General features: G+C 36.4%; 1 protein-coding gene across 2 annotated transcripts; it reads left to right on the top strand.

Moving 5' to 3' along the window:
* Positions 1-12,245: 12,245 nt before the first annotated feature.
* LOC108988139 lies at positions 12,246-21,152 on the top strand. Of its 2 annotated transcripts, none has more exons than XM_018961274.2 (10): positions 12,246-12,618; positions 13,620-14,003; positions 14,201-16,054; positions 16,145-16,659; positions 16,747-16,829; positions 17,154-19,061; positions 19,401-19,449; positions 19,555-19,805; positions 20,112-20,222; positions 20,590-21,152. In XM_018961274.2, the coding sequence occupies exons 2-10, from the start codon at positions 13,811-13,813 to the stop codon at positions 20,819-20,821; spliced, it is 5,196 nt and encodes a 1,731-aa protein (XP_018816819.2). In that variant the 5' UTR covers positions 12,246-12,618; positions 13,620-13,810; the 3' UTR covers positions 20,822-21,152. The 2 variants fall into 2 exon arrangements, with proteins under 2 accessions (XP_018816819.2, XP_018816818.2); XM_018961273.2 differs by having other exon boundaries at positions 16,747-16,871.
* The last annotated feature ends 1,068 nt before the right edge of the window (positions 21,153-22,220 follow it).

Below are 22,220 nucleotides of genomic sequence, written 5' to 3'. Positions count from 1 at the left end.
TCTCGCACACTGCAAGCTTCCCCCTCTCACCCGATTCGACCTTAGTCCAGCCCAGCCCGGCCTCACCGGCACCACCATCGGTTTCCTCTCATGCTAGCGAGCTACCACCATCGAACCCAGCCTCTATCTCGCAGCCACCTTCTCCGTCGCACGCAAGCAGCCCCTCACGCAAGGGTTCACTTTGCGTAGCTCCTAGCGCCGCCGTACGCAGCCACCCAAGCCACCACACCTCCACCACCTCACACCAACAACCACCTTTTACAGACCTAGCCACCACAAACCTCCATTTCCCTCTCCGTCGCATACACGCACACAACTCATAAATGGGTTTCACAAGGTTTTACCGCCACCGACGGCCCTAAAGCCTCCGTGCGTCAATCCTAGCCCCACCGAGCACCTCCCCTGACCACCGTGACTCCTCCTCGAGCTCCTCCAAGCCAGCCAAGCCCTCTACCTCTCTCAAGCCCTCTCTCTCTCTCTCTCTCTCTCTCTCTCCCACGACTCCTCTCCAGCTCACGGCTAAGATCTGCTACCTTAGAGCCGCCGCACCACCTTACCGACGCCACCACCACCTCGCCAAGGTCCTCCCAAGCCCTTCCATGCCCAACCCATTCTAGATTTGCACCCGTAGCCATCTTCAAGGGCCCAAATAGCCACTGTACGTGGGTTAGCCACCATGTACGGCCCTTCCGACACCATTAACCGTGCCGGTCAGCGAGCAATGCACGGGTCAACCCCGACGATGGTATAACCCTTTATCCTTCGTTATTTATGTTAGTTGGTTGGTTAGGTTGTAGATTGTGCTATTAGTAATTGTGGAGTTCGCTGTGTAGTGTGATGATGTGATGTGCTGTGTATGTGAAGTGTTGGACGTAGTTGAGAACTGTGTTGTGTAGTGTTGTGGATTGTGATGTATGGGTGACGCGGCATAGTGTGGAATGGGAAGAATATACGTGGAGTGTACTCCATGTGGTGGAGTGATGCACCATATGGCGTGTATGTCATAGTGGTGATGTGGCGTAGCGTGTGTGAAGGGAGTACGCGTGGAATGTACTCCATGAGATGAAGCGATACATCGTGTGGCATGTCATGAAGATAAGGATGATTGTGTAGTTGATAAGCGTAGAGCATGATGAGTAGTGTCGAGAACTATGGAACAGTGTTCCAAACCAGTTGTGATGTGGCCTATAGTCTAAGGTGACAGGTGTCACCGTGTAGTTGACTTATGGCTAAAAGTATGTGCGAAGTGATAGAATAAGTGTAAGAGTGTGCAGCGGAAGCATGACGGGGCCATGTCATGAAGTTAAGCAAGAAGTTGTGCTGGTGATGAGTGAGGAGTTAGCATAAGAGTGATGTAGCGAGATGTCAGGTGACGTGACAAGGTCACAGTGTAGCTTGGGAGTAGTCTCGTGCTATGTCATGACGTAAGGTGTAGTTATGAATTGACTGTTGTCGTATTAAGTGTTGGGATGAACTGTTAAGAGTGACGGGTATGATGAAGAGTCATGCTAGTCGGGTTAAGAGAAGGTTGGTATCTGAGTATGACGCTTGTCCCTACGAGCATGTGATCAACAGATTATATGTTGGTTTTAAGTGATAAAGAGTAGAGTACATGTGCATCTTGTTAGACACATGCCGGATAGATTCACCATATGTAATGGATAATCTGCCTTAAGCATGGTTACACGATGCTGAAGCCTCAGAGTTGGCTTAGAGCCGTGTGGCGTGTATGGATGGAAATGAGGATTTAGTGTGGGCTAAGATGCATGAAGGTAGTGACGAGTGCATTGTCTAAGATTGGGATGCATGATTTTGTCGGTCGAAATCTGCGTCGGAATGTGATTAATAGCAAGAATAAGACGAATGTCTCAGTGTCTTAATCCTAAGGTGAATCATGGGTTCACTTTAGTGGATGAACACTCAAGGTAAGACCTTGAGTTTGGAAGAGATAGTGATCGTAAGTAGATTCTGAAGGATTTAGCATAGTAAAGGGCACGTAAAAACACGAGATAGAATGAGAATGTTTCAAGTGAAGTGTAGTTCTATTATAAGTTTAGTTGCTTATGCATTAGATAGAGAATGACGTCAGGTTATGTGTATGCATGTAGGTTGCCATCTGACATGCATATGAATGGACTGCATGATATGAAACTAGCATGGAGTCTAGGTAAGTATTACGTTCATACTCTTCTATAATTTTCTAAAATATACGAAATGAAAATGAAATGTTTTTCCCTTATGATGCCTTACGAAACGACACGAAAGATTTTTTATGAAAGTGTGCTAAGTGTTCAAAGGTATACGTATGTACGACTCTCATTGGCAGTCCCTTTTTACACATCCAAAGTATTAAGTGTAAGCATGTGAATGGATGACTATACACAGTACCTATTGTATATATTTTTTGAGAAAATCAATGTTGAGGCTTACGCCTCGAGCTTTAAGCAATGCTTTAAACGATGCGAAGAAAGTAAGTTGTTTTAAAAGGTCTCTCTAAACTGATGTTTTATGGATGCCATGAAAAAAAATGATGTTTGAGCCCATGCTTTCAAATGACGTTTTTCCATGAATGAACTGTTAAATGAAAATGACTGAAAGGACTGAACTAAAAGAAAGGACTGAAATGAAATGCATGAAAATACATAACGGCCATATGAATGAATGAAAAGGATACCAATGGACTGGGTAGATTGCAATGTCGAGTAAGTAGTACTAGTAGTGCACCTAGTGCTACCCTTGATGGAAAAGAGATTTCCAACCCATGGCCACAGGCGAAGTTCGGGTCCAAAAGACCGTTAACCCCAATACATGGGGCATAACAGTGTGTACCGGCCAATGAAAGTGATAAAAAAGAATGTATAATTGTATGAATACATGTCATTCTTTAAAAAATGAAAGCCCTGATGGGAGAAACGTTTTACGAAAAGAAAACCCATTTTTAAAGAAAAATCCCATCTAATGGCGTTTTCAAACGAAGGCACGTATGCATGTACGTACAGTATGTATGGAATGATGAATGCATGAATGAAAACCTATGTTATTATATTTTAACTGTATGAAGTAATGCTTACAAGTCATCGACTCATTTTAGTTTTTATGTATGCCCCTCCCCCACAGAAACTGAATGAGCAGTTTGCGTCATGACGAACACGGTCTAAGGGGAAGAGCACGAAAGTCTAGGCATGAGAGTTTTAACTGTATGAGAGGCCCTTTTATCTTAAGATTAATGTTTTATGCTGTAAACCTCTTTTATTCTCAAATCACATTTTATTTTATAACGTAGAGTCTTACACCTTGGGTATGGAAGTAAAAAGTTTTAAATCGAACGGTAATTCCCGTCGTCATTTCTAAAATCATTTTATAAAAAGTCTCACCACAATGACGAACGTTACATAAAGTGTCCTCGGACCCGGCTTTGAAATATTTACTCTTAGATCATTCAGCTGGGATCAAGACAATAACGAAGTCAAGGTAATAACTGTTTTTTATTTCTGAAAAGGGGTTTTAATAAAGCTACTGAATATTAGGTTCTCTGTAGCCTAGAAGCAAAATAGACATCAAAGCGTTGAAAGGCATCAAAACAAGTATAATATGTAAAATGTTTTCTTTTTTTTTTTCTTTTTTCTTGCTGAGTTTACGTTTTCAATTTCTCGGTTTAAAGGACATTGGTTGCTCTAATGTCGATTCTACCGCCTTGCAGATATATGTATCCCTTGAGGAAGCTGAGCATGAAAAAATCCAAACTGAGTTTAAGCCAATCGATGTCAAATTTCAGTCTGAGAGGGATTGGGCATCGCTTTTTCTTCCTCTGGAAGATGAATTTTTGTTTGTGGGATTGATTTATGAAAGTTAATTTTTTAGACTTGCATGATTTCTTATTACTGTTATAATTATGATTTTGATTGTTCTTTGATAAGCAGTATTTTTAAATTCCTAACTTTTATGAATTTGACAATGATGGTAAATATTGTGTTTGGGATTATTTTATTGTCAATAATGGGGAACCTTGGAGGAAGAAAAGGTTGAGCTTGTTCTTACGCAAGGATATTAAGAATTATGGAAATCCAACCAGTCACAAGCCTGAGCTTATTTTGAATAACTTCACAACACACCTGGGTTGAGAGATACCACCTCTCATGATGGCTTGTCATTTTTGTCTATGGCATGATCACACTCAACCAGCCATAATAGTTAATTGGACTCTAATTTTTCATTTTGGGTTAGTTTCTTTTTTTTTTTTCTTTTTTTTTTCCGAGCAAAGTGAAATCTCCATTAATTATTTTTAAATATGTAGCAGCATGCTTTTTGGCTGAAATTTCTGACAAACATAAAAGTTGATGCACTCTATCTAATATCTAAAAAAGAATACCTTATTTTTGTTATGATGCCTTTGCAGGTTTATGAACACATAACATTTGAAATGAGGAACATATATCCCTTGGGTGTTTTTGTTAACCAGCCTCCATCAATAAATTTTTTTTTATAATTTTTATTATTTTGCTATCATCTATTCAAAGTGTTTTTGTTAAGAACTCGAGAAACTTGGGTGGCTTTTGCAAACCATTTTAGATGGTAAAGACCCAAGGAGCTTTAACTTTAAAATTATGAACATATGTTCTCTACCTTACTTTTTTCCCCTGGATTATGTCTAGATCCCCTTTTCTAATTTCTATTTATTGTGGAGAATTTGATATTTGCTTATTCTTAAATCACTTGATCTAAAATACTGTATAGCTCATATTTTCCTTAGAATTTTCTTAAATCACTTGATCTAAAATACGGTCTAGCTCATATTTTCCTTGGAATTTTTATAATGTATATCCTTTTTTCTTCATAGTCTCTATTTGTCAGTAGTTAACATTCATTAGCTTTTACATGTGCTAGAGCTATATTGGCAGAGTATTTTGATGCTATTCTTTGAGTATTATCTACAGTGTTATATGGATGGAGAGATTGTGTCTAGAAAAAAGTAGCTCTCTCTAATATGCTTGGTTGTCATTGATTTTAGGGTGTATGATGTATGAATAATACTCATCATATCAGTTAAACATCGTAATCTTAGAGCATGTAAGCTTTAGTTTTATTTCATACATGTTTATATTTTTTCTGTTTTCATCCAATGCTTAACATGAATGCAAGAGTTTTGCTTTTATAGACATTTTTATAGACATATCTAATGTTGGTGAGGAATTATAGTAGACTTGTAGATGTGTTGGTCAATTAGAATGATTTAATAGGAAGAAATTATTTTTATAAGGAATCAACTAATGTGATATCTTTTCCGTTAGTTTTTATCAATGAGAATAATAATTGGTAGAAAATAGAGATCATTTCTATAAATACTATTATTTTCTACTTGTTAAAAAAAAAATAATGTTCTTTTCTACTTATCAGAAAAATAAATATTATTAAGTTATTTATTTTCTCTACTATGCTTAAATTATTAAGTGAAATCAATCATTTTTATAAAATATATATTATTTTTTTTATAAATAACCATTTCAAAAAATTAGGAAAACGTGTTTTGCACGTTACTCCCGCCTAGTATATATATATATATATATATATATATATTTATTTATTTATTTATTTATATATATTTATATATAAAAGTTGAGATCTTGTACCCCTCCAGAAGCATGCTCATCTGTCTTGATTTCCTCCAGCAATACTAATCTTTCTTAATATCAAAAGTCTCTTAATTCGGTACAGCCTTTGGAGAATTTGTCATGATCCTGTATACGAAAGCTTACCTTGATATTAATTTTTTAGTACTGTTACTGATTCTATTACTAGAACCATATGGAATATGATTACTGGCATTTCCTATTAATATATGCAGCAAGTCATGTCTTACGGTTATTCAAATTTCCTTTACTTTAATATACAAACTTGTTTATATCATTTTCTTTAGCTGTTGATTTAATTTCTATTATATTTCTTTCTTTATTTTTTATTTTTAAAACAGATAGAAGATAATTTTAATGTTAGTATTGGTGGTTCAACTCGTATATTATTGGATATGGAGGAAAATACTAGTCTTTTAGTGTATTTATCTATGAATGCTGCAAACCCCACATCATCCCTCCCTCTAAAGGCAAAAAGAGCCAAGATGGCTAGCAACCAGTCTCTAGTATGTGATCATTTGACAAAAGTTGAACATATTGATATCATTGACCCCAAAACCCGATGCAATTATTGCTCGAGACTATATGGACGCCGTTAACACCACTCTTGGTTTTCTTGTCAAGTCTCTCCCATTAGAAAGAACAATTTTGAATAAAAATATTATTTTTTAATATTATTTTTGTTTTGAAATTTAAAAATATTGTATTATTTTTTATGTTTTGTTTGAAAGTTCGGAAAAGTTATAATAATTAGGTAATGATTATATGAAAAAGTTGAATATTTGGAATTGAAAAATGTTTTGTATTTAAGTGATGTTTAGGAATGAAATATTTGAGAATACCAAAAAATACTCTTGCACACAAACGGGGCCTAAGGGTAATGATTGTCAATTATTTCATCCAATGTGAATTGACATTTAGGCTTGTGGAGCATCGGGCATTTGGTGAACTCCCGAGTACTTTAGAGTTTAGATACACCTTGTCATCTCAAACCACATTGTAAAAATGTTGTATAAATTTATACAATGAAGATAAGCAAAAGTTGAAAGTTTTATTGAGGGGTCAAAGAGTTTGTTTGACCATCGATATATGGACATTAGAGCAAAACATGAATTATATGTTTGTTACATGCCATTTCATTGATCGAAATTAGGTCTTTAACAAGAAGATCATTATGTTTTGTGAGACCATTGCTTGGGTGTTAGAGTCCAGCATGATGGATTGGGACATTGATCGCATTTTTACAATCATTGTAGATAATGCATCTTCTAATGATGTTGCTATTGGTATGTGATGAGAAGCATAAGAGATAAGGAGTTTACAAATTTGGGGGGTGAGTTTCTGCACATGCAATGTGCTGCATATATTTTAAATCTCATTATATGTGATGGTTTAAAGATATATATAGCCTTTCTTTGATTAGAGCATTGTCACTTTTGCCATTAACCCAGGCATAGAGATTTTCCTAGAATAATGCAATAAATAATATTAGAAATGTAATAAAATTTGTGAAGTCTTCACTGACAAAGCTTGATACGTTTAAAAGATGAGCAAAGAAGCTGAATATTGAGAGTGAACAATTGGTATTTCAAGATGTTCCTACTAGATGAAACTCAACGTACTTAATGCTAAGTGTTGCTGAAAAATATGAAAAAACTTTTCAACTTATGAATATTGAGGAGCCACATCGTTTGACGCCTACGTTTGAAGATTGGCAAAGTGTTTGGATATTTATTAAGTTTCTAAAAGTTTTTTATGATGCCACTTGAAAAATCTCCAGTTCATTGTACGTAATGTCAAATACATCATTTTAACAACTTTGTACAATTGAGCACACTTTGAACAAAATATGTCAGAGTAATTATGCTAAATTGATGAGCATGACATCTAATATGAAGCTTGAGTTTGATAAATATTGAGGGTGCATAGATAGAATGAACATGATTATTTATGTAGTTTTTATCATTGACCCTCAATACAAGAGCATATTGGTTGAAAAAATGCAACTTGACTGAATACGAAGATAGAATGAGGTCAAAATGAGATTGCTCTTAAATCGTTTGATTAAGCAATACCACCGGTTTCATAGGTTAAGTAGTGGAAGATCAAATGTAGTCCAAAGGGGTTTCTCAAGTATCATTGGTGAAGATCCGAACTATGAATAATTTGATATAGCTTTGGAGCAATATTTTGAGGAGGAAAACAGTTTGGTATTTGGCTCGGAGGTGGATAGGTATTTCTCGAATGTGATTGAACAAAAAAAACCCAAGTTTTATATATTAACATGGTGGAAAAAAAAAAAAACTCATTTAGATATTTCATCCTTGTGGATATTGCATGTGATGTGTTGGTCATCCTTATTTCTACAGTTACATCTAAGTCCTCATTCAATACTAGTGGACGTGTATTAGACCCATATTGAAACTTATTAGCACTGGAGATTGTATAAGCATTAATCTGCACTCAAACTAATATTAGTTGGGTCATAAACCAATTAATATTCGGGAGGTGGAGGAGCATGTAGAAGGCATTGACATCAAAGGTAATATTTTTATATGTTTATTTTGATTTTTTATTACTAATTTATCCATTTAACTTAATTTCTTCCTTTTGCTTCTTCTTAAGGTAATCTTCGTCTTTCAACTTCAACAGTTTAAGCATTTTTTTCTTGTTGATACTGGCGCTTCATCTATATACAACTTGTTGTCATAGGTGTATAGTCACTTTGCTGTGATTTTTGAAAATAACATAAATGAAAGACTACTTGAGAGATTAACGAAACACCTCAAGGAACAACGAAATTTGCTTGAAGATGCATCAGTATGAATTTATGTGAACAGTTTAATTTTCAATAGTCTAATTCTTTGTTCATGGACACAAAAATAACCACCTTCTATTTTCCAACTATCTGTATTTTCACTTCAACCCATAAAATCAAGCCTTCATTGTATCAGAAATTTTGTTGAGGGGTTTTTTTCTAACATGTGTTACATTTATGTAAAATAAAAAGAGACAAATATCAATCTTAATTTCATGAAAAATCATACAAACATAATCATATATAAAAACAAGATCTCAATAATGTGCTATATACATGTAGAAATAAAACTCTTAAACCATAACTTAACATATGTTTCAAATTTCTGACGCTAATATTTCATGGAATAAAATTCATCCGTTATTACGAATGTAGTGGAATATTTGGAGTTTGTTTCTTCATACAAACTTTTTTTTAAAAAAGTGTTTCTTCGTAGAAACTTTCGTGTGATCATTTAAAATCCCATCTTTCATTCTAGTATGTAAGTTCGTTTATCAAATTTCATATAAAATTCGATATTTTGGTGTCATATTAAGTAAATAATGCTACAATTGAGAACTTAAATAAATTTTTTTGACTCAATGAAGTTTAGAAGATAAAATTTTTCAACTATTTTTTATATAGATCATCAACATTAAATGATTTTTCTTTTATTTATTTCACTTTGTATTCCAGATTAAAAAGTCTAAAATTGTATAATAACAAAACTTTGTAATCCAAATTAATAAACTTATTATTTCTCATCAACTTAATTTTACATTTTTAGACTTTTTTTATTAGATTTTAGATATATATTTTTTAGGTACATGTTTTTAGTTTTTTTTCTTTTTGAGTGCGAGGGAAATTGTTCATACTTATTTTAGCACACTTTCAGGGTGCAATCTTTCTTTTCATTGAAACTTTGCTTCGTATTATTTCTGAGTAGGGTGGTGCTAGAGCCACCAAGAGAAGGTATCAACGGTGTAATTTTTTTTAAGCAGTTTTTATATGTATGTTTTTGAAAAAAAAAAAACCACAAAATATAAATAAAATATTAAAAATAAATAAACACACATACTTAAAAAAAAATAATAATAATAAAAAACTAAACTAAACTAAACAATCGGTACAAATGATAGAAACCTATTATTTTCCTTCCGAATATCCCATTCGATTGGATACGTGCAATTTGGCTATATTGATATGGAAAATTCTATATATCATATTATTATTCTATTTTTATCTCATTAAATAAGATGTGATATATTTATCATTATTAAATAATTATTTATTACATATCTTATTATTATTTAATGATAATAAATATATTATATATTATTTAATATAATCAAAATAAGACGTGAATATAATGTATAGTATTGCTCGAATTGATATTGATAACATCTGCATGCACGTTCCAAAGGAAAGGTCTATTCCAGCTTCATGTACTTGGGCCTGCAGTTTTTGCTTTGGTCTGAGCCCAAAGCTATCAATTTGGGCCACTGATACCAAACAGGAAACAACCAACCCAATCCAAGAACGGTTTTTTTGTATTTGGGCTCCTCAGTGTGCAGACTCCTAATATGAAAACATGTATTTTCACGAAGCTGATGATTTAGCAGAGGCAAATAAAACCCTTTGAAAACTCGTCAATTACTCGTGGTTAACCATTGAGTACACTTCCAAAAAGACTCCAATTTATATAATAAGGAAAAATCTAATTGTAAGTGATTCTACGTATTAATACGTGCATTTATTCAATATGATTGGTCAGAAAATAGATTTGATTAAAAATATTACTAATTTAAATTTAGAATATGAAGACAACAATATTAATACGTTGATTGCTATGCAAACTTGTGTACATAACAAAACTCATATAATAATATATTTTCGTATAAATACAAGGTGGAGGATGGGATACTGGATTTTAAACCTATGGAGTACACGTGTTATGAATAAAGAATAAATAAATAACTGAAATGTCTGACACAATACAAATATATATATATATATATATATATATATAATATGGAAGTATGGGGTTCTCTCCGAATGTAATATTTTATTTATTTACTTAAGGGTGATGTGTAGTAAAACCAGGAGATACTCTAGAGTTGAGTTGTACTCTCTTTTGACAAAGAAAAATGGTGGAGCTTTCAACAAAAAGCCGAGTCTTTTTGTATGGAGTGTCTGTTTGCTGAGAGACAATGGAGTCAAGGATTCACTTAAACAGCATGTGGTCTCCCCGCCTCGTCCGGACCCCTCTTATCACTCTCTCTGCAAAAGACTCTGGTCAACCTCTTCTTATATATGGTTCTGGAGAGTAACTGGTGCCATTTCCAGCATCTGTCAGCACCCAGCAATATATATATATATTTTTTTTTATGCCAGATCTTCTGCTCACTGAGATCATATTAAATATATACATGCATGTATGCATGTGTGTATATATATAAATGTTCTTAATTATGTCACCTCACACTTAATTATAAGTAATTGGTTTGAAATTTTCCTTCACATCAATTGACATAATAGAGGAGTAATAAGGTATCGTTTATTTTCACAATACTTTTCAATTCATATCGTCTAAATATTATAATTTTATTAAATTTTTACACAAAATAAAATCAATAATTCAAATTTTTCAGATTTCAAAACAAAAATAATATTTAAAAAATATATTCTAACAATATTTTATTTAATTTTTAACTTTTATCTTAACTCATCTCATTTTATATACAAAAACAAACAAGGCTAAGAGATGACTTAGCAGTTTTAAGACGAGCTGTATAGATCAATGTCTTAAGTTTTAAATTTCTTATTAACACTCTTAGACTTGGTTTGGATAGTAAAATCATATCAATTTTTTTAAACTTTCAAACAAAATATAATAAACAATTTAACTTTTTAGATCTTAAAATAAAAATAATATTTTATTTAAATTTTAACTTTCATCTCAACTCACTATCAAAATCAAGCCAAGTCGTTAAATTGGAGAAACTGATTTTCTCGTGGAAAGGTCATTATCAAAAGTTTATACATTTTTTTAAATTCATTTCAATAGAAGACAAGTTAGCTGTTAACTGGCATATAAAATATAACATGCTTGTGACAAAAATTACATGTATTAATATTATTTCACAAACGTGACATTGTATAATTTCTATACTAATTATGATAGCTAATGTTCTATAATGTCATTTTGTTTTGGGTCTGAAAAGGAATGTGAGATGGATTGGATTATACTCGAGCCAGGCCCTAATTCTCCACTTGATTTGACGGATATTAAGGTTGTGTTTTGTAAGTGAAGAACCGCTTTATTATTATTTATAAATAATCTGAAATCTCTTAAAATCTATACGTATTCTAAACACGTTAATTTAAAAAAAAAAAAAAAATTGTTACCAAATTTAAACAAAAATAGAAAAAAAAAAGGCTCCAAAAGTTACTTGAAAAAGAAAGTGCATTTTAGTGCACAATCCCACGCGTGACAAAAGGCGCGTGGCATCTGCATATCCCATTCCCACTTTTCCTTCCTCCAACAACCTCCGAGCATCGATGCCACGACCTGTCAACCACCAAACCAAAAGCGTGCGTTCTTCTCAGATCCCCACCGTGAATGCTCTAAATATCTTGATCCAATGGCTGGGAGTCCATAATGTACGTACACCGGGAAAACACAGCAACATCTCCTATCCTAAGTTCGGCTTCGGACATTCGAACCTGGCTCCAAACCTGAGGTGCGGTACCGCACCTATCGGCGTTTTTATCGATGAAAATGTTTTTAAGTAAAAATTCTCTCTTTCTCGTCGCAGTTTCGACTTTCGATCCCTTTTTATCTTCGGCCCGGTCCGAAAATCCGAACTTTCTCACTCTTCTGCAAATCTTTAGAGAGAGAGAGAGAGAGAGTGTGTGTATGAGAGAGCTTTAGGAGGCAGCCATTTGTGTCTTCGTCTTCGTTTCGGAGCTTAAGCACTGTGAATTTAAGCTTAACAAAGCCCCGGGTTTTTGATCAGCCACTGAAAAGGACCTTCTAGACAACGCCGTGAGTCCGCGCAGCTGAAGAACCCTAATTCGCTTAGCTTAGATCACACTCCGAGCTCCGAGTGAATCTCCTCCACTTCCTCTGCCTTCCGGGCTTTCAGTATTTTACTTACCAGCTTGCTTGTTGCTCAACTAGTGTGAAAAAGAGTAATTGACTTCATAATTTTATGCTTTTGGTTTCTGCTTTGAATTTTTGTTGAATTTTCTTCGAAATGCTTGTGCATGGTTAATTTGTTCGCGATATGCCAAGAATTTGGGCCACAGTGTCTCTTTCTGAGAAATAGAGTGGGTTCCTTTAGGGTTCTGAGGTAAAGGGTTTGGCTTTCAATTTTGCTTAGATTTTTCCATCTATGCCGGGGTTATATAGTCTTTCAAGCCTAAAAGAAAGTTTTTGACAGCAATTTATTTTGCTATGATGGGTTATCTTGGCCTCAGAGAACTAGCATTTGCTAAAATTTTACTAACTTTGCGTCTTGGCAATATTAGTGTTTTCGTTTGTCGTTTTAATTTATCTCCCTTTTATTTCCTTTTACGGCGAGTACCGTTTTTCATAATTTATCGTGAAATTATTATGGTAAGATTTGTGAGAAATTGACATTTTTACTTTGTTAGTGGTAACCGAGTCCGGAATGTAACAACTCAAGAACATAAATTTAATTGTAGACATCCACTTAGTGACCAAGAAGTTGTTGCTAAAGTGAACGAAATCCGGAGTCTTTCTATGGTTTTGGTTTTTTTTTTTTTTTTTAAGATTAATTTGTTGATTGTATGACATGGGATCGTGTCTGGACTTGCATGAAAGTTTTGATTTTGTTGATGACACAATCGGCTGGCATTTGTAGATTGGCTTCCAAAATATGCTTCATTATAATGTCCTGAATGCAATGAAATAACGTTGATTGAAGATTTGATTATACATCTCGTATAGTGGTAGTGCCATGACACTACTTTACACAAGCATTTTCTTTTTAGCGTATGGTTTGTTTCCTCTTTTCATACTTTCAAATGATTTATCACAAACTTTTAAAATAATGATTTATTGATATTTTGTGTTAGAAGCAGTTCATAATATGCTATTCTTTCTTTCAGCTATCGTCTAGTATCATTTATAGTCTCTCTCATTTACTAACTGCATCGTTCTTGTGCAGGTTGGTGTTCTGCGAGAATATATTCAATTAGAATTGTCACTACAGAGTTAACACGTGGTACTGTTTTCAAATTAAGTCTATTGTATTGGCTCTTGTAATTGTGGGTATGAGATTGTTTGATCTGCGATGATGGGCAAAGCTGCTTTCCAAATAAAAAAGTAGCTGAGTAAATCTTGGTGGCTGGCCTTTTAATGCCTGGTAACGAAGTTGAAGATAGGATCCACAAGTTATATGAGCTAGATAACTCTTCCCAAGACCAGCAACAATCTCAAGCGGTGGAGGGTAGTTGGCCAGCACATAACTACAATCAGTGGGTTGGGAAACGGAGGCAGATTGGGTCAGCTCTGAATTTCAATCTGAAAAACTGCAATGTGCAACAATTAGGTATCAGTAATGTCCATTATTTATGATATACTTCATCTGTTTCATGGCTCTTCTTTATCACCATGTTTTGTATATTGGTGGAAATGTTAGTGGTTCTTTTCCTCTCCACATTTCGAGTCAAAATTCATCTATGGTAATTTGAAACAGCCATTTCATGCTCACTAAAATAAGAGTTGTATTTATTTTTATTTTTGCAGATTCTGTGAAAGAACATGGCAGTGAATCTTTGAGCTTGTTGTTCAACCAAAACTATACACAATTGATTCAAAGACCCGAGTTTTCCAGCATTTACTCTAGAAACCAACTGCTGAATTCAAATGGAGATATGCTTGGTTGCCCGAAATTCCAGGCAATGCAAAGGCAATCAAAGTCTTTGGGTGAAAATACAGTTTATGATCCACATACCATAACTTCAAGAGGCTCTTCTTTCTTTATACCACATAGAGAAAATGTGTCTGGGGATAGTCCCACCTTGACAACAAATTCAGAAAAATCGGAACTTACTGAAACTTCCTTTGACTTTGACTTCGACTTCATTGAAGGGAAGCAGCAGCTTGCCAGGGGCCAGCAACTCAATACTCCACAAACTTACCTAATGCAGCAGTCTGGGTACAATGATATGCAGTTGCTGCAGCAGCAGCACATGGTGTTCAAGCAGCTACAAGAACTTCAGAGGCAGCAACAACTTCAGCATCTGGGTGATGCTAGGCCACAGAATTCTTCAAACCAGATTTCTGCAATGACTAAACAAGCTACTGGTGCTCAGAGTTCACCTGTCATCAATGGAACGCCTGTTAATGATGCATCACATATGTATATGAACTGGATGCAGCGAGGTACATTTCCTGCTGTGCAAGGCGGATCCAATAGAGCCATATTTTCACAAGATCAAGGTCAGGCTTTGCGTTCCATGGGTCTGGCTTCTCAGCAGCTTGATGTTTCCTTGTATGGTACTCCTGTTGCTAGTGCAAGAGGTAGTATGAGTCAATATTCCCATCTCCACGGGATGTCTCGTGATTCTTCAACTGTGTCGACTAAGGTTAGTGTTCAAGCGCAGAAGCCTATTATGCAGTCGTCAGCCTTCAGCAACCCCTTTGTAGGTGATCAGGTTACTGTTTCTTCAGAGCAGGTTTGCTTTCCCCAAGAAGGTTTCGTATCCAAACAAAGATCTCAGGGAAACAATATGTTCAGTCAGGTTCCTGTTCAGGGGTTGAATAGTGCTGTTATTTCAGGGAAGCCCCAGCTGGGGAATACTTTGCAAAAAAATGCAGCACCAACAGAATTTAATGCGAGGCAAGAACAAGGTGGTTGGTCTGGAAACTTGCAGCAGAAAAATATGCGGCTTGGCCCTTCTCAGGGTTTGGTTCCCCTGGATCCAATGGAAGAGAAGATTCTGTACAATCTAGATGATAACATCTGGGATGCTTCTTTTGGTAGGTGCACTGACATGGGCGTAGGAGGCGTTGGGGCAGCATTGGAACATACAGACTATCCAAGTGCATTTCCTTCTATTCAAAGTGGAAGCTGGAGTGCTCTCATGCAGTCTGCCGTAGCAGAAGCTTCTAGTAGTGATACTGGGCCACAGGAGGAGTGGAGTGGCTTGACTTTTCAGAACACAGAACTCTCAACTGATAACCAGCCTTCAAATGTTATGGATAGTGAAAAGCAACAATCAAGTTGGCTTGATAACAATCTGCTTAATACCTCCTCCTTAAGTTCAAAACCTTTTCCTGTGTTTAACGATTCTAGTGTGAGCTCTAGCTTTCCTGGCTTTCATCAACCAGGCATCCAATTCTCAATCGAGCAGAAAGACACGTTGCACCAGGATGACTCTCATGAATTGATTCGGAAGTCGCCCAAGAACACTGGTGAGTGGATTGATTGTGGCCCTAAACAAAGGCCATCCAGGGAAGGAAGTCAACCAGCTCAACCACTCATGCATTTGGACAATGCATGGGCTAGTCAGATTTTTGAGCATCAAGAAGGTGATTTCCATCAGCAGAGAATAGCCTCATGTAACAATGTTAGCCAACCATGTAGTGAAATAAAAGGTAGAAACATCATTTGCTGATCATCTCATTTTGGTATTACTATTTTTAGCTTTCATAATAACATGAACTGACTGGATAATTGTTGGATAGGTGATGTCAACGAAGCTACATACAAGGGGAGGAGTTCTGATGATTATCTGTGGGAGGTCGATAGTAACTGTGGGGTAAGCTCTTTTTCTAGATCAGCTGGAGGATTGGAGCAAGTACACTCTGGCATGAATAGTACTCTGCCCAACAAAGAAGATTCACAAATATTTAACTTTGCTGCTGTACCAAATTCAAGCCCTTCTAAGGCCTTTCGAGAAGCCAGTCAACAAGTGCAACATGATAATCAGCTTGATTATGTTAAGCATGTTGATACATCTAGGAACAAGGAAAATCAGAGTATTGGAAAAAACCAGCATCAGATGAGTAATGGTTCTCATGTTTTGCATAACTATCTTTTGGAAGCAGGTGGAACATATGAGATGCAGCAGAAATGCTACCTAAAAGACAACTCTTATTGCAACTATGGCTCCAAAGGATTGAGCCGGCAAGAGCAAGAATGTGTAGGGCAGCTCAAATTCATCAGTGATGTTTCTAGCAGTCCTGTGACCTTGGATAAGGTGAACATTAGATTTCTACATCCATTGATGATATTTTCTGTTGTGTATTTCTCCTTTCTTTATGATGTAATTTGTCTCCTGTTACAGGTGCACTTACCTGATTTTGAGGGAAACTCAAAAGCCTCAGAGACAGCTAGAGGTGGTCTCAATACATCTACTACCTTTCAGAGGTCAGTTCATCCTCATCATGAAAACGTTACTGCTCAAAGAAGGTAGTTGGTCATGAAATAACTATGATTTGGATATGTATGTTTGAATGTGATAATTGTTACGCCTGATGATTGTTATCTCACTATTTTGTCACGCAAACCTCTACTGATCTATTTCATTCTCTGCTTATGAATTGTACTGGTTGTTCTCCACTCACTCTGTATTCCTGTTGGTTAGAAGAATTCCATCTTGAATTATTGTTCATCTGAATTCAGTCACATTATGCCATGTTTTCCACTTATTTGTATGTCTCATGGAGTCTTTTTCTGATTTAACCATGGCAGTGAAAATATGCTTGAGCTTCTGCATAAGGTTGACCAATCAAAAGAGAACAGCAGTATACCTCATTTTGGCTCTAGAGGTTGTGATTCATTGGTGTCTGAGACAGGAACTCCTGATGGATCCGATGCTCAATTGTACCATCAGTCTGCTGCTTCTCAAGGTTTCACTTTGAAATTAGCTCCTCCATCTCAGCGGCTGTTCAATATGAACCCTTTCATCTCGTCTCAAGATTTTCCAGAAGTAGCACGGAATCTAAGTTTCAGGCAAGCCAATTCTGAAATTGGAGATAAAAACCAGACCTGGTCAGCATCCCCATCTTTTCAGTCATCGCCTTCATCACGTGAATCATCTCAAAGACTGCATTGGGATAACAAATTTAGTACTTCTGTACAGACAAGCATCCCCTCGTCTTTATATATGTCTGGAAGCTCTATTGCATCTTTTGAATCCAGTCCTCCATATGTAAGAAATCAGCTTCAAACACAGGGCATGTTGAATGCAACTCTAGCATGTCCATCTCCACAGGCAACATTGCCTGGTACAGTTAGTAGATACCCACCATTTAACCTTGATTCCTCTCAAGATACTTCTCCACGTATTTTTGCCAACTCTCCAGGTCAACAATTTCATGTTTTGGAGGCTAAGCCCGTCTCTAATCCTCCTGTAATGTCTGGTATGCATCAGCAGGGTGCATTTTCAGTGAGACCACCCAATCTATGGACAAATGTCCCAGTTCAGCAACATATTTCCGGTGTAGAACCTCATAAGGTTCTATCTATGGATCTATCAACAAATAGCCTGGAAACTTCATTGGCACCATTGGGGCTCAATGATCTAAATTCCCAGAAAGTTGGATATGGAACATCAGAATTAAGGGCATCTCCTAGGAATTCACAAGGCTTTGAACATGGGGTAGATCAGCAAGAGAAAGAGAGGTCCCAGCTGCAAATATCATCTGAGATACTTGATGCTTCACAGACTGGTAGTTTGCCAAGGAATATCTCTCATGCAAATGCTTTTGCCTCTGGCTCACTGTTGTCTCATTCACACCTGCTGAACCTCAATAGAGTACAGCACGAGGACAATGCTCCTACTCCCTCTGAAAGAAATCTTGGAACCATTGGCCGTTCTTTGAAACCATCACATGTTTTCCATCCGAATTACTCCTTACTGCCCCAAGTGCAGACAATGAAGAATGCGGATACCGAGCCAAGTAGTAGAGTTTCGGATTTTGAACACGTTACTGCTATGGATGGACCACAGTTAATATATGAAGATAATTCCAGGTCCAGAAACCAAATGGATCCCGGACTGATGTCAGTGTCTCCGCTCAACTCAATGCTATCTGGGGATACCAAAATGCAAAGTTTATTGACAGAAGCAAGAGAAGATTTTGGCATAAAAGCTTCACCACAGCCTGCTCTCCTAGATAGACCTTCTCAAGGGATGGTCATGTTTAGTCAAAATGATCTTCTGAGTCAATCTACTGCCAGAAATTTGGCATCTAATCATGCAGGGCATCCCCAGGTTAATCTGTGCACGGCACCCTCCTGGTTTAAACAGTACAAAGCTTTCAGAAATGGGCGAATGCCACCAACTAATGAGGCAGGACATGCACAGAATGCTGCAGGACAGTTCTCACTCAGGAAGCCTCCCCATAATTTGAATGTATTTTCTTCTGAGGAACGAGTAGATGCTGCCGATGCCAGCCAGAGTGGCAGACTTTGGCCAAGCTCAGCAGCCACCTCAGTCGTTAGTGAACCCTTTTCTGCTCCATGTTCACTGCCTTCAGATGATATCGAACAATGTATGGCAGTTGCGAGACCAAAGAAACGCAAAACTGCAACATCCAATCTTCTACCATGGTGGAAAGAAGTAACACAAGGCTCTCAGAGGGTTCAAAATATCAGGTTTTTGCATTATAGCCCATTTTTTTAATTATTCTAGCTTTGTTTCCTTTTTTGCTCAATTTTATTCGTTAGAAGACAGAATGAAAGAAAGAATTGTGATAGAAAATTCTTAATATTCTTTTCAATAAATCTATCATCTTGGACAGAGCATTACAGTTAACACTTCTTCATATTGATGGTCAATACAAGATAGAATTTGTTACTAACAGAAAAACGAGATAGTATTTATAATTTTCTATATCTCTTCCCATTCATTTTATTTTATTTTTTTATTCTTCATATCACACTGCTTACTTCTCTGTTCATTTTGTAAATGTTTACCTGTGCATGTCTTTGCAGTGTTTCAGAACATGAATGGGCGCAAGCCACAAATCGACTGATTGAGAAGGTTTGGTCCTCTAGGACGGTTCATATATCAAAAATTTATCATCTTTAAGTATTGTCGTAATCTAGGTATCAACAGGGGTTGTAATATTGTCATTTCTAATGGCAGGCGGAGGATCAGGCTGAATTGATCGAAGATTGGCAATCGATGCTTCGACCAAAGAAAAGGCTTATCTTGACAACACAGATTATGCAGCAATTGCTATGCCCCGCACCTACATCCATTCTCTCTGCAAAGGGTGACTCTCAATATGATGTTCTGGGTTACTTTGTTGCTAAATTATCACTAGGAGATGCATGCAGCCTGACCTCTTTCACGAGTAATGGTTTGTTGCACATACCGCTAATTAACAATACCTTGTAAGTATAGCCCTTCTGGATCTTTTATGCTTCTTTTCCAAAATGTAAAGTTTGTTATGAAAAAGAGTGAAAAGATAAGATTGGGGGCAGTGTATCGTGTATTGTGCAAACTAAAGGAAAAAAGAAAGGTATCATGTACACTCTAAAATTGGACTACAAAGTAAAGCTTTACTTTCTTTAGCTTGTAAGTGGGATTGTGATGATTGTCGATGCATTGATTTGTTATGCACAGAGTATTATTTGGGTACGGAAAGAGTTTCATCACAAGCCTCTGGAAAGATAAATTTCATCTGTAAACGTGTGCAGGATTTCAGAGAAGCAGCCCAAAGTGATTGAAGGTGTTGATGACCAGTTCCTTTCAAAAGTTGTAGAAGACTTCAGCAATAGAGCAAAGAAGCTGGAAAATGACTTAGTTAGGTATGAAACACGTTTTGCGATTAATGAACTCATTTGAGATTTTCAGCATCAACGGAATTGCAAATCTTTGTCTAGAGGATGTGCTAAACCCGGTCACAATCTTATAAACTATCACAAACATATACACATGCCAGAACAGCAACTTTCTCAATCCCATGGCGATTATTTACTGCTTATTAAATCAAAGTAATAATGCCTCATTTCAGGAAAAATTGAAAACAGAAGCAAAAATGAGATTAAAAAAAAAAACTATGGCTCCTACTCTGGTATTTTTTTCCTTCTCATTAACACAGGTAGAAATAAAAAGAAATATATATTTAGCTGAACAATTGCATCGCGTTTTAATAAATCTTATGTGATAATGCAGATTGGACAAGGTAGCATCAATTTTAGACATAAGAGTGGACTGCCAGGAGTTGGAAAAGTTTTCTGTCATTAACCGCTTTGCCAAATTCCACATCCGACAAGCAGATGCCTCTGGAACCTCATCTTCGTCCAGTGCTGTTGCCCCTGCACCAAAACCCTTTCCCCAGAGATACGTGGTTGCACATCCAATACCTAGGAATCTACCAGAGGGGGTACAATGTCTTTCACTGTAATTATCAATTGAATGATCCCCTTCCCAGTTGAACCTTCTTTTCATCTATGCTAGACATTCTATGTCCTGTTCATATCCCGCCTATGATCGCTTTCTTCAAAATCTATGATGGCACCATGAAAGAAGAGGGTTTATTGATGGAATGCAAAGCAAGTCAACCTCGTAACAAAGGCTGTTTGTTCAATCTTGAACTGAGGTTGATTGTTGTCATTTTTGAGAAAGTACATATTATTTCTTGTATATTTTGATGAATTTCCAAGAACAATAGGTAGTGCCCTAACTAATCTTGCCTAACTAATCTTTTCATATAGCAAGAGAATAGTTGTTCTGGATGTTCCTCTAGTTGTTACATATATGCATAATTTATAGGTATATATGTTAGCTATGGTTTTGTAGTTTTTCTTTTCCTCCACTGTCTTCCACTTTTCAGGTTGGCTCTGTGCATTGAGCTGGGAGAGAGGAGAGTCGTTATCTTGAAGGGCAAGCAATTAGATGGTCAAATAAAAATATTTAGAAAGGTGCACTTGGCTGTGATTTTATAATCAATTTGTCTTATCAGGTGCCAAGGAGATCCCAAAGCTTCTTTGACCTTCGCATATCATTAATGATTTATTCTGCTTGGTCACATGTCCATGTTGTTTTTCCTTGTGTTTTATTGGGGGAACAAAAGAAATCTGAAAAGCTTGCAGAAGCTTCTATGACAAAACTTTTACAAGCATATTTGTTTTCTTTGAAAAGTACACGGTTTCAGAAATTGATTCTGTGTCCCACCTCAAATGTTACAAAAGGCATTTATATGTGGAGTAAAGGACAAGAATGGCTTTTATTCTATGACCAAAATCTTGTATTTTATGTTGGCTGGAAGGATTCTTAGATCTTTGTACTTGATTGTCTTATCATTCCCTCATAAAATTGACTGAAAGCAGCAGAGACACGTCAGATGGTTTGTGATCCTTCTTAATAACCTACACTTTTTTTTGTCCACCCTCTATGTCTGTATCGGTATCTGATCCACTCATGATAGGAAAGTGATGTGAGAGATACGAAAAGCTGGAAAAAAAAAAAAAAAACCTTCCTAAGCAGCAATAGCCAGGGGAAAAAAATCAATTTTCTTGTGGGGTTAGTTTATCCATACGAGGAAAATTCTATTGGTAGACAATGGGGTGGCTGTCCAAAGAAGATTTTGCTGACAAACATTGGTGGGTTTTGTTTTCAAAACAACACTGTGACTTTGTCATCAACTTCATCATCATTCCATCCCTCCCCCCACGTGGCTTGCACTTTTTGCCTAGTTTGATGTGGGACCCGAACCACCTTAGTCAGACCAAGGACAGACAGTCCTTGCTACGTTGGATTTTGGTTTAATCCCACTTTGGACTTTTTACGTTTGTGATAATTCT

The sequence above is a fragment of the Juglans regia genome, chromosome 1, assembly GCF_001411555.2.
Source record: "Juglans regia cultivar Chandler chromosome 1, Walnut 2.0, whole genome shotgun sequence".
In the NCBI taxonomy this organism is placed as follows: domain Eukaryota; kingdom Viridiplantae; phylum Streptophyta; class Magnoliopsida; order Fagales; family Juglandaceae; genus Juglans; species Juglans regia.
Note: the sequence above shows the minus strand (reverse complement) of the source record. Positions and strands in the feature narration are given on the sequence as shown.